The following is an 11196-nucleotide window of genomic DNA, read 5'->3' on the forward strand; positions in this document are numbered from 1 at the left end:
TAATATATATTCAATGTGTGGTGAAAAAAGACGCATTTCGAATGTAAAAATTAATATTCGAATGTTTAAAAAAACAACCGCAGCAAGAACGCGTCTGTCTGCTTTGCGGGTGGGCGCGTGCCTGAGCGTCACTGCTGACAGTTGTCTTGCGTGGAAGATGGCTGTAAGTGCAGAACCCAGCTTGACCGCAGCAGAAAAAGTGATTGTAACCCCAAAAAATCTAAAGAGTGATGTCTGGAAATATTTCGGATTTTGGTCAGTTGATGGATAACTTGTTGAGCCTACAGCTAAAGTAGTGTGTAAACTATGTAAGTTAGCTTACCATACAACAACAACTTGAGGCTACATCTCCATGTTTACCACAGCACAGCTCGCTCGGAGCGTTCAATGTCGGTTCTATACTGTAAAACTTTAATGTAATTAATATTTGTTTCAATCACTGAATGAAGCCTGCCATATTTGGGACAAGAATTGCGACCTTAAATTGCTCGCACAAAACTCTTGATCAGAACTCAGTATTTGTTTATTGTTGTTCATTTTACATCGCTATGCGCAGAGAGCACGACAGTGCAGGAGAGAGATAAAGAAAGACTGCGTGTGTGCGATAGAGAGGCCAAGGTCTGCGGTCTTGGCCATTAGTTCGTTTACTTATTTTTGTGTAGGTAATTTGTCAAATATGTTTAAACTTACGTTGTTTTTAAAGGGAATATTCGAACGTCATTTTTGAGCAATTTTAACTACAGGTGGAGGTTTAAAACCTTGTTTTCAAGTGATGATGGTGTTCAAGATGCACTTGTTCTGGGAGTAGGCTACATCGGCACTTAGGAATGCTTGGTTGGAACTAATGTTAGTTTCCTCCAGGTTCACAATGACTCTTATTGAGAGACTTGTTGCTCTTGGCTATTTATAACTGATTTCAACTTTTTGTACTCGCTGTGAAATATTTTACTATCGATTGTTCTTCTACAAGTACACTCTTGCACTTTTTTGGTTTCATGCTGTTTAATTGTACTTGCACTTTTTTGAGTTTCATTTTGTTTAATTGTAACTTGTTTAACTGCATGCTCTTATGGTTCTTCCCTTTGGCATTTATTTGGTTTTCACAATATGCTTCATGTTTTGGCTGCTTGCAATGTTTGGGGCTACCTCGTTGTTATCATCAGTGACCTATGCTCTTTTGTAAAGCTCTCTCTTTGAAGTCGCTTTGGATAAAAGTAAATGTTCCTTGAACACATACTGGTTTCCTGACAGATGCTGGCTGAACTAGTGTACCTGTCAGTGTACTAGACCAGCTGACAGTAAACACCATAATCTCTCCGGTTTACATCGAGCGAGCGAGCGAGCAAGCGAGCAAGCGAGCGAGCGAGAGAGAGAGAGAGAGAGAGAGAGAGAGAGAGAGAGAGAGAGAGACATGGGTACAATGAGACAAGCCTTGTGATGGGTCACTGTATGCCTCAGTGTTTCTGAGAATAACACACACGCGCCACAGCAGCAGTGACCAAGTCATGGGTCCATTTATACATGCAGTTTTACTTTTCATAAAGTAGGACTTTCCATCAGCATAATGTACATTTCTTGTTTTTTGTTAGTTAGTTACAGGCTTTTAAGTATAGAATGTATTGTTTACAGAGGTTTTATTGCTCAATTGTTAGTCAGATGTACATGCTAATTCTAGCTTTTGCCCTGTTTTCAGACTCCCTCATTCATGTATCCCAACTGGCTATCTGCACACATTTAGTCATTTTAGCAGACGCTCTTATCCAGGGACAGTACCCCCGAGGCAGGTAGGGTGAAGTGCCTTGCCCACAACATCATATTACGCAGCCGGGAATCGAACCGGCAACCTTCGGAGTAATAGCCCGATTCCCTAACCGCTCAGCCATCTGACTCCCCGTACACAGTGATACGTCCCAACTGGCTATATGCACACAGTGATACCAGTTGCGGCTGCTGGTCTTTCAAAGAAGGGAAGCTCATGGAAATTAGGTTAAACTGAAACAAGGAATGTGGTGTATAATTGTATGAAATGTATGATGAAAATAGGCTAGCAATTTCGCCAAGCAAATAACAAGAAATAGGTTGCAGCAGTTTGTCTTTCGACTACACTTGCAAAATCAGCGATGGGACTGAGCTCGAACAGCTTCGGCTACTTTTTATAGTACAAAAATCGCTGTCAATCAAAAGGAGATGCAGTCTTTCATAGGGCTGTTCCCAGCCAAGATTTTCTTTGGTCAACCAAGACTCGAATAAAACGTCTGAAAATCGACTAATCGAAATTTGAAACACTTTTCTTTTCAGAAAAGAAACAAACAAACATTTTCGCAATCTGACACAATGGCTGCTGGACATTGCAGATTCAGCCGTTAAGAGCTGAATATTAGTAAGACTCGTATCACCAGTCCTGTTGTAACCGAATGCCGATGGTATTTAGTATCTCTAACAATGTACTACAAATTAAAATTTTAGTTTTTTTAACATGCAAATCATCAGAGCATGCTTATCCCTGCCTGAAAACTTGCAGCATGCGAATTTACGTAGAAGCTGAGTGGGGAACGGTGCAACAGAGAACAATTTTGATGTCTTGGCCGGAGAAGATAATGTCATTCAATTTGGATGTGATTCTTATAATAGGCATACCCATTTTTCAACCCAGCGCGTTAGCATGAGCAAAGTAGGGCTAGACCAACTTAGGTTTTCAGGTGGTAGGCTGCATCATATTCGAGGTCGAACTATGAAAAATAAACCATTGTTGGCAGAGTTTGTATTCAACGTTTTTTGAATCACCCGGTACTTTGTAAATGTAAATGTGCTTTAATGAAATGCTGCCATACCACAGATTTCTTTGCCAGTTTGACTAATAACACCGACAAAGTAGGCTATGGCAGAGTTTGTAGTTCGGTAGCCAATTGTGCTCGTGCCGTGTGCAAAATACCAAACCAAAACAAAGCGCAGATTAAGTAAAGGGAAAACAGTAACACATTTTCTTTTAAATTATGTATTTTTAGAGTTGCTTTATTTGTATTAAATAATATAATCTACGATTTCTGTAGAACATTTCTTTAATTCAGCAATGATGATACAAGCGGGAATCAGATCTCACACTGCCATATGGCAGCTTGACAAAAAAAATCTTAGTCGTCCAAGAGCATATCGACCAGAATATCGACTAGTCGACTGAGTGGGGAAAGCCCATGTCTTTTGACAGACCCTCCAATGATCACGCAGAAGCCCAGCGTCCAGGCCAGCCCACCCCTCCATTCACCCCCAGAGACGCTGAGCGTCCGTGGGCGGGACATAATCGTTGCATTTATCCAATGGCTGTATAGTTTCAAAACACTGAAACAAACTGTTCAAAGCAGCCCCATTGAAGTCCATGGACGCCAGATTTCAACAGGAAAATGCACTGTGACAATACGGGAAAGTATGGGAAGGAAATCGAGTCAGTCAACCTGCCATATGTAGCTGATTCTGAACAAACTTGTCTTCGAGATGAACGTGTTTCAACGTATTTACATTACATTCAGTCATTTAGCAGACGCTCTTATCCAGAGCGACAGTAAGTACAGGGACATTCCCCCCGAGGCAAGTAGGGTGAAGTGCCTTGTCCAAGGACACAACGTCATTTTTCTCGGCCGGGAATCGAACCAGCAACCTTTTAATTAATAGCCCGACTCCCTAACCGCTCAGCAATCTGACTCCGTATTTAAAATATGAACACAATACTAAATATTTTACCATTAATTTAGGGGAAAGGGACATTTTAGGGGAAACCGAGCTTCCCTTGCAGTCTTAAAGAAATTGCCACTGAGTGATACATATTTCAGGGAAAAAATGGGCCAGGTCTACAACTTCCGGTGAAGTTAGAAACTTGACTTAATAAACAGAACAGGTTGTCAACCCTTAGCAATTGCTCTCTTAACCCTACACTCAGATTGTGCTGCTTCTCGCTTTTTTTCATTGACCGATAACGTATTGCCCTCACGGAGATCTCTTCCGTTTCCAGATTTTTTTTTGAAACTGAGAAAGATACATTATCCATAAAACATATATGACAGACTGGGTGGAGGGAAGAGAGAGACATGTACCATGTGCTTAAACATCGGCCAGGGGCCCCCCAGGGGGCCCCCTGGAGGGCAGCAGAGGCCCCCCAGGGGGCCCCCTGGAGGGCAGCAGAGGCCCTCCCTCCCTTCTTGCTCAGGGACGTGGTGTTGACATGCCAGAGCAGAGCTGCTGCACACATCTACGTCCAGGAGGAGAGTGACAACCACCCCAGCACAGCCACACTGCAGACAACACCCCTCCTCCTCATCAACCCATCCTCCACATCCCTTTTCCTCATCAACCCGTCCTCCACACCCCTCCCCCTCATCAACCCCTCCACACCCCTTTACTGCTGAAGCACCTACAGGGTGGGCCACTTCAAACACATTCCTAACTGTGCACGGCACTGTGGGAATGCCACTGTGTGCTCCGGGCAGAGAGAGGGGGGAGAGAGAGAGAGGGAGAGGCGGGGACAGAGAGAGAGGGGGAGAGAGAGAGAGGGAGAGGCGGGGACAGAGAGAGAGGGGGAGAGAGCACTGAACAGTCTCATGAAGAGAAGCCTCGACTCATGTAAAAAAAACAAGACAGGAGCGAGCGTGTTTCAACTTCTCCGACTCTGCCAACAATAACCTTTTAGTTATTTAGCCTGTTTGAGGAAGAGCTACAGAAGGTCACAGTGTCACATACACACACACTTCCTTCTAATGAATGGGTCAGGTACTGTTTGGATCATTCAAATGTACCAACCTTGGGTGAGTAAGTAGTCACGTGTATTACATTGATTAGTTCCCCCATTGACAGGTAATCAATAAAATAACCTGACAAACCTTCAACCTCCCGTCCTCCACCCTCTCTCTATCTGTCTGTCTCTCTTTCTCCCTATCCTTCCATCTCCCCATCTCTCTCACCCTCTCTCCATCTCTCACCTTCTCTCCATCTCTCTTCCCCCTCTCTCCGTCTGTCACCCTCCCCCCGACTCTCTCCCTCACCTTCTCTCCATCTCTCTTCCCCCTCTCTCCTTCTCTCCCCATCTGTCTCCCCCTTTCTCTTCTCTCTCACCTTCTCACCTTCTCTCCTCTCTCTCCCCCTCTCTCCCCCTCTCTCCTTCTCTCCCCATCTCTCTCCCCCTCTCTCCGTCTGTCACCCTCCCCCCGACTCTCTCCCTCACCTTCTCTCCATCTCTCTTCCCCCTCTCTCCTTCTCTCCCCATCTGTCTCCCCCTTTCTCTTCTCTCTCACCTTCTCACCTTCTCTCCTCTCTCTCCCCCTCTCTCCCCCTCTCTCCTTCTCTCCCCATCTCTCTCCCCCTCTCTCCGTCTGTCACCCTCCCCCCGACTCTCTCCCTCACCTTCTCTCCATCTCTCTTCCCCCTCTCTCCTTCTCTCCCCATCTGTCTCCCCCTTTCTCTTCTCTCTCACCTTCTCACCTTCTCTCCTCTCTCTCCCCCTCTCTCCCCCTCTCTCCTTCTCTCCCCATCTCTCTCCCCCTCTCTCCGTCTGTCACCCTCCCCCCGACTCTCTCCCTCACCTTCTCTCCATCTCTCTTCCCCCTCTCTCCTTCTCTCCCCATCTCTCTCCCCCTCTCTCCTCTCACTCACTCTCTCTCCGTCTCTCACCCTCCCCCCGTATCTCGCCCTCACCCTCTCTCCATCTCTCTCTCTCCCCAAAGCAGCTCTTATGCCTGAGACTTCAGGCAGGGGACTGACCTCCCAGTTGCACAACTTGTTTTTGCGTAAAGAAAGCTGGCAGTTGCTTCTGAGGTTACTTCCTGGTCCCTCCATGGGGAAACAAGCAATCAACACACCATTGTAAAAATTAAAAACGTTATTGCATTATAATTACTCAGTGAACAATAATGGCTTCGCCGCGGCTTACATATCTGCATGTTCTTCCAAGCCCCATTCCCAAAATATTTTGTGGATATTAGGCAACACACATGATATGGATTCAACTGTACCAAATATTTAAACTATTTTGGAAGTTGTCTGTTTTTTTCCCCTTATACGTTAAAGAACCAAATATGGTCACTTCCCTAAGAATGAAATAAATCAGGAAGCAAGCAGCCCATAATTTATGCTGCACATATTCCAGAGAGAAAAACAGAGAAAGAGAGGAAGAGAAACGGAGTGTGAGAGAGTGACTATTGAGGGGCCTTCACATAGATGCCCTGTGTAAAAACCCAGAAAATTCCCTTCAACTCTTCTTCACGTTCAGAGTTTAAAGTGATACAACGTTAACGGCAAGAGAGGCGAGACTGCCACGTGAATCCTCTGAGCAGAACGGGCAACAGTAAAGAGAGATCGAACTAACATGATCGTCTTCAGATGAACATGTCAGTTTCAAACATGTCTGCTTCTGAAAATGTCAAACATGTCTGCTTCTGAAAATTGACGAACAACAATCGCGGTGTCAGTAAGAGGCTGTTGTGTTTAACTAAGCTAAAACTGCACTGATATATTTGAAGGAACAATTGGCCTAAATGAATTATTGGTCCGGTTCGTTGTTGTTTACAATAACCTTATAAATGTTTTTAAAATATTGTTATTTCACAGACACGATTGAGTTTGTTTTGATAATATATGTGCCTTAAATACACTGATTAGCCTACTTTGTATTAATGTATCCTATCCAAAAATAAGCCAACTTCTGACATGAAAAAAAATAGTGTGGACTGTCATAATAATATCAGAAATTTATTGTCAACCTGTTGACAACACGGTTGTGATCGCGACTATTTGACTAAAGTCAAAATGTATTCAGCTCTGCCGAGACTACTCCTTTGACCGAAATTCATCGAACGTAAATCAATGCACAGGAACTCCACAGATTATGCAAGTTAATTAACTGACTAGAAACAAGCAACTCAGGCTGGTGGAAAAAAGCGCTTCGGGTCCAGACTGGCGACAACCAGAGATATAATGTAGGCAAATCCCTCACTTATGGGGATTTCGGGAACTGAAAGAAGTTGTTTGCGTTTCCAGTGCATAGTGAGTTCGAGTCGCCATGAGGCCTGCGCGTTCTAGTGCCTGGCGAGTCCTGCAACTTGTAGTTTAGATTTGCTGCTACAGACCACCCGAGCCCAGAAACACGGCTAATCTGACCCTGGGGCTGGCGCATCCACACAGGCCTCAACACTTTATCTAGGCTATACATATATAAACACATGGGGGCGGGGCGGGGGTATTTTCCTGTAACTTTGCTGGTAAATATTAGTAGGCTAAAATTGCACACTAAATAACAACATTATCTTCGATGTAATTTAAATCGTGGGAAAAGTTTAAACAGAAGACTTATGCAGGCAACAACTAAAAACGTTTAAAAACGTAAAACTATTGCATGAAAAACACTTTGGCCTAATCATAGTAGTCAACAGCATGTACTTAAATTCCATTCCAGAATTCAACATCTTAGCTAGGCAATATCAACAGTGAATTACCGACAATCAACACCAGCATTTTGTATTACTAATTCAAGAATGAAGGTATAGCCTACTTACTTTCTCCGTCTGTTGGCCCATATTGGCAAACAAGGGCGATAAAAAGGACCAAAACAAATGCTGAGGTCACCCAACGCATTTTGACTTTGGGGACAATCTTCTTTAAGGTTATCCGAAGAGGGGAACTTCTTGAAGATATTACGTTTGATTGTAATAGCCTACAATAGAGTATGCAACAAAGTTGATGAAAATTTCCAAGCCAACTAATAAAGCTAGCTCGCCGAAGGAGCCCCCTGAACAGGGACCGGGGGTCCAACGTGGTTGTACTTTAATTATAGATATCCTATCAGCCAACTTTGTGATTAATGCTATACTTGAAATTATCACTAAATAACGTGATCTTGTCTTCTGGTGACACACGAGCGGATACAACTCATCATCTTCCTACTGTTTCCTACTGTACGTCTATAGTTAACTTTCATCTGTTTTTGCTTTTTTGGTAGTCCACTGGTCCGAGAAAATAAAAATCCCACACAGCGAGCTAGTGACCAGATAGGCTACCCTCTGGGATACGACTCGGCTCGTCCTCATTACACTATAAGCGAGGGTTCCAGTGAACAGAAACAATTCCAAAGAATTATCTAGAGAGATATGAGTCGCAGTTGCGTAAAGACAACACCAAAACAAATTCGCTAAAACAGATAGCCAGCTTTTTAATAGCGATTTCGAAATGTGTGTCCTCATCCAGTTCTATGGCCAAACTTCTACCGAACAGTGGCTAGGTGCAAGTACAATAGTTCGCCTCGCAGCTTAGTTCACATCTCCGTTTCACGTGCCTCCGAATATTCCGCTTTTATGTCGTATCACTGGATGATAACCCTCTAAGACGTGCAAAGACAAATACGAACACATCCCAGGAACTCCTTCTGATATGTGCAAAAAACGTGCTGTTCGTTTTTTCCAACGACCTTCCAATGAACTCGGCCACGCCACGACCAACTGAAAACACCCATAAACAAACCGGCGGTGGTGAGGCGCGCGTTACTTTTAGACACTTAACAAATAAAGAGCCGAAGCTTCCAGAGCGTTTTATCTTAGGTGTTAAAACTCCACGCCTTCGCCTATTTTCCCAGACCTGTCTAGCTTCCAAAACAGCCAATCCGAAACAAACGGTAGCCTTCTCTTTAACCAGCAGTTAAAATACTCCGTCTACGACAAATAAAGTTACAAGGTAAACAAACTTAATGACACGCAAGACATAAAAAAAAACTTCAATCTCCGTTATAACGGTACCTCGAGGTTACCCCCGCTCTCATCTCTCTCTGTCTGTTCAACAGTAAACAAGTTCTACCAGTCAGCTGGGGAACAAACGGTATGTGGGAAAGTACGGACCGGATTCAAAGCCATCTAAGCTTATACAACTATGTGGACTGTAGTGCCAATGAATCACGAAAATAACAGAATTATCTTTGCCAATACATTATGCAGTGCAAACTGTGATAAACTGTCGCGTTTTTCTAAAGAGGTGTGCTATTTAAATTGTACAAAAATTGAGCTCCAGCTTGAACCTCAGTCTGTCTTTAGAGAGGATGTCTCAGTGACAGCGTTATCCAGTGGGACTGGTGGGAGGTGGAGGTCAGGGTTGGTGGGAGGTGGAGGTCAGGGTTGGTGGGAGGTGGAGGTCAGGGTTGGTGGGAGGTGGAGGTCAGGGTTGGTGGGAGGTGGAGGTCAGGGTTGGTGGGAGGTGGAGGTCAGGGTTGGTGGGAGGTGGAGGTCAGGGTTGGTGGGAGGTGGAGGTCAGGGTTGGTGGGAGGTGGAGGTCAGTGTTGGTGGGAGGTGGAGGTCAGGGTTCGTGGGAGGTGGAGGTCAGGGTTGGTGGGAGGTCTGTCCCCACCAACAGGGTGTGCACAACATCAAAGTTCACATCCCATCACACTGGGATAAGGACTTGCTGTTGTTTGTTTGGGCTTTTTCACACAAAGCATATCCATGGGTCCGCACACACACATACACTCACTTCTTCTTGTTCAATTCTATTCAAAATCCAGTTTTCCCTACTCCCAAATCCTTTCCTTAATCCAAAAACCTAACATGAACCCTATTCCTAGTTCCTAACCATAACCCTAACCCTATTCCTAGCTCCTACCCCTAGCTCCTAACCCTAGCTCCCAACTATAATCCTTATCATACAAGTAGTCCTTCCATGGTAGATTCAGGCTCTAATGGACTGACTTTTTTGTCAACATGATGCTGTCCATGCCGGACGAGGAAATTCAGGAACTGTTGTTCTACTTGTTCCAGTGCAGTTCCACTTGTCAAACAATTTACTTGTCTGCATTTCAAATCTGAAGCACTGCTGCTTGTTTTTAAAGATCAAAAAGATGATAAACATTCTCAGGATTCCTAAAGCAGGAAGACTGTACAAGCTACCGAGTGTCCACCCAGTTCACACCAAACTCAGTTCAGAACCCAACAAAGAGAGTAAGGATGGAGCGAATTGCTTCCTGTGAGCCATGGTGTCTGCAGAGAATGGAGAAAATGCTGTCCCCCCTGAACATTTCCCCACGCCACCTCTGAGTGATCACCACCTCTGCTGTGGGGCCTCGGGGGGGGCCTGCCCCCCTGCAGTCCAAACAAAGCGCCAGAATCTTGATCAGTTTCCTTTTCTTGCTTGTTGCTCAGGTGCTGGTTCAGCGAGCCCTGGACCGGACCGCTGTGAGTGGGAAGAGGAGTTCCAGACACAGCCAGGCGTGTGGCCAGCCTCCTCTGGCCCAGGGCCAGGCTTCAGGAGCAGGCATCAGGGACAGGACTGCAGCCTCTGGCCCTGCCCCCACCACCTTCCTTCGTCCATGCAGCATTGCAACATCCCACATTTAACACAGCTGGACCCTTGGGCCACAGAGGGAACTGCTGGGTCTCAGTCTGCCTTCCCAGAAGGACAATAATAAACACGTTTGTTTATGTTCTCACATTCAGAGAGGAGGAAGTGGAGAGAGGCTGTTGTAAGTGGAGAGAGAGGCAAACAAACTGGTCATGTTACATAAGCCAGATTGTGTGTGTGTGTGTGTTTGCATTTATGTTTTTAAGTGACCATGTGTATTCGGACGCCTGTGTGTGCGCGCGTGTGTTGATAGCATGCCTGAAACCAGCCATGAGACATGAGTGCACTGTGCAGCCTATAAATAAACAAGTTTGACAACATGAGATAAAATAGCCCAAATTATGACATTTGATTTAGGAGTGTGTATAAATAACCAATCAGATCAAGTGAGGGGCTAAGATTAGGTTAGGGGTGAGGAGGACACATGTTTTCATCATCATGTGTGCCAGATGTGTGTCGTGTCTCAGACACGCTTAGATCTTACCTTCTGGATGGTTCTTACCTTCCGGATGGTTCTTGCCTTCTGGATGGTTCATCATTCTAGTGCATCCCAGTTCACAAGATCGATTTCCAGCCTCAAACTCTATAAACAATTAGCATTCGATTTTCAGAGATATGATCAGCAAGAACTTGCTTAACTACAGGCTCTTATGGTTTCTTCCCTTTAGCACTTATTTTTTGGTTGTTCACAATGTGTGCTTCTTGTTTTTGGCTACCCGCAATGCTTTGGGGCTATCTTGTTGTTATTATCAGTGACCTATGCACTTTGTAAAGCTCTCTCTTGGAAGTCGCTTTGGATAAAAGCGTCTGCTAAATGAATACATGTAAATATATAATCTA

At 44.7% G+C, this 11196-nt stretch overlaps 1 protein-coding gene across 1 annotated transcript in view; it reads right to left on the reverse strand.

Moving 5' to 3' along the window:
- Window positions 1-8793, reverse strand: part of LOC146254208 (insulin receptor-like) — a 40343-nt gene extending 31550 nt beyond the window's left edge. The window contains exon 1 of the mRNA XM_084675941.1: window positions 7536-8793. Within this exon, the coding sequence (XP_084532067.1) occupies window positions 7536-7614 (79 nt within the window). The 5' untranslated portion in view covers window positions 7615-8793. The remainder of the gene's footprint in view (window positions 1-7535) is intronic.
- Window positions 8794-11196: the final 2403 nt, after the last annotated feature.

Source organism: Hypomesus nipponensis, chromosome 16 (genome assembly GCF_054491055.1).
Source record: "Hypomesus nipponensis isolate SF chromosome 16, ASM5449105v1, whole genome shotgun sequence".
Lineage (NCBI taxonomy): Eukaryota > Metazoa > Chordata > Actinopteri > Osmeriformes > Osmeridae > Hypomesus > Hypomesus nipponensis.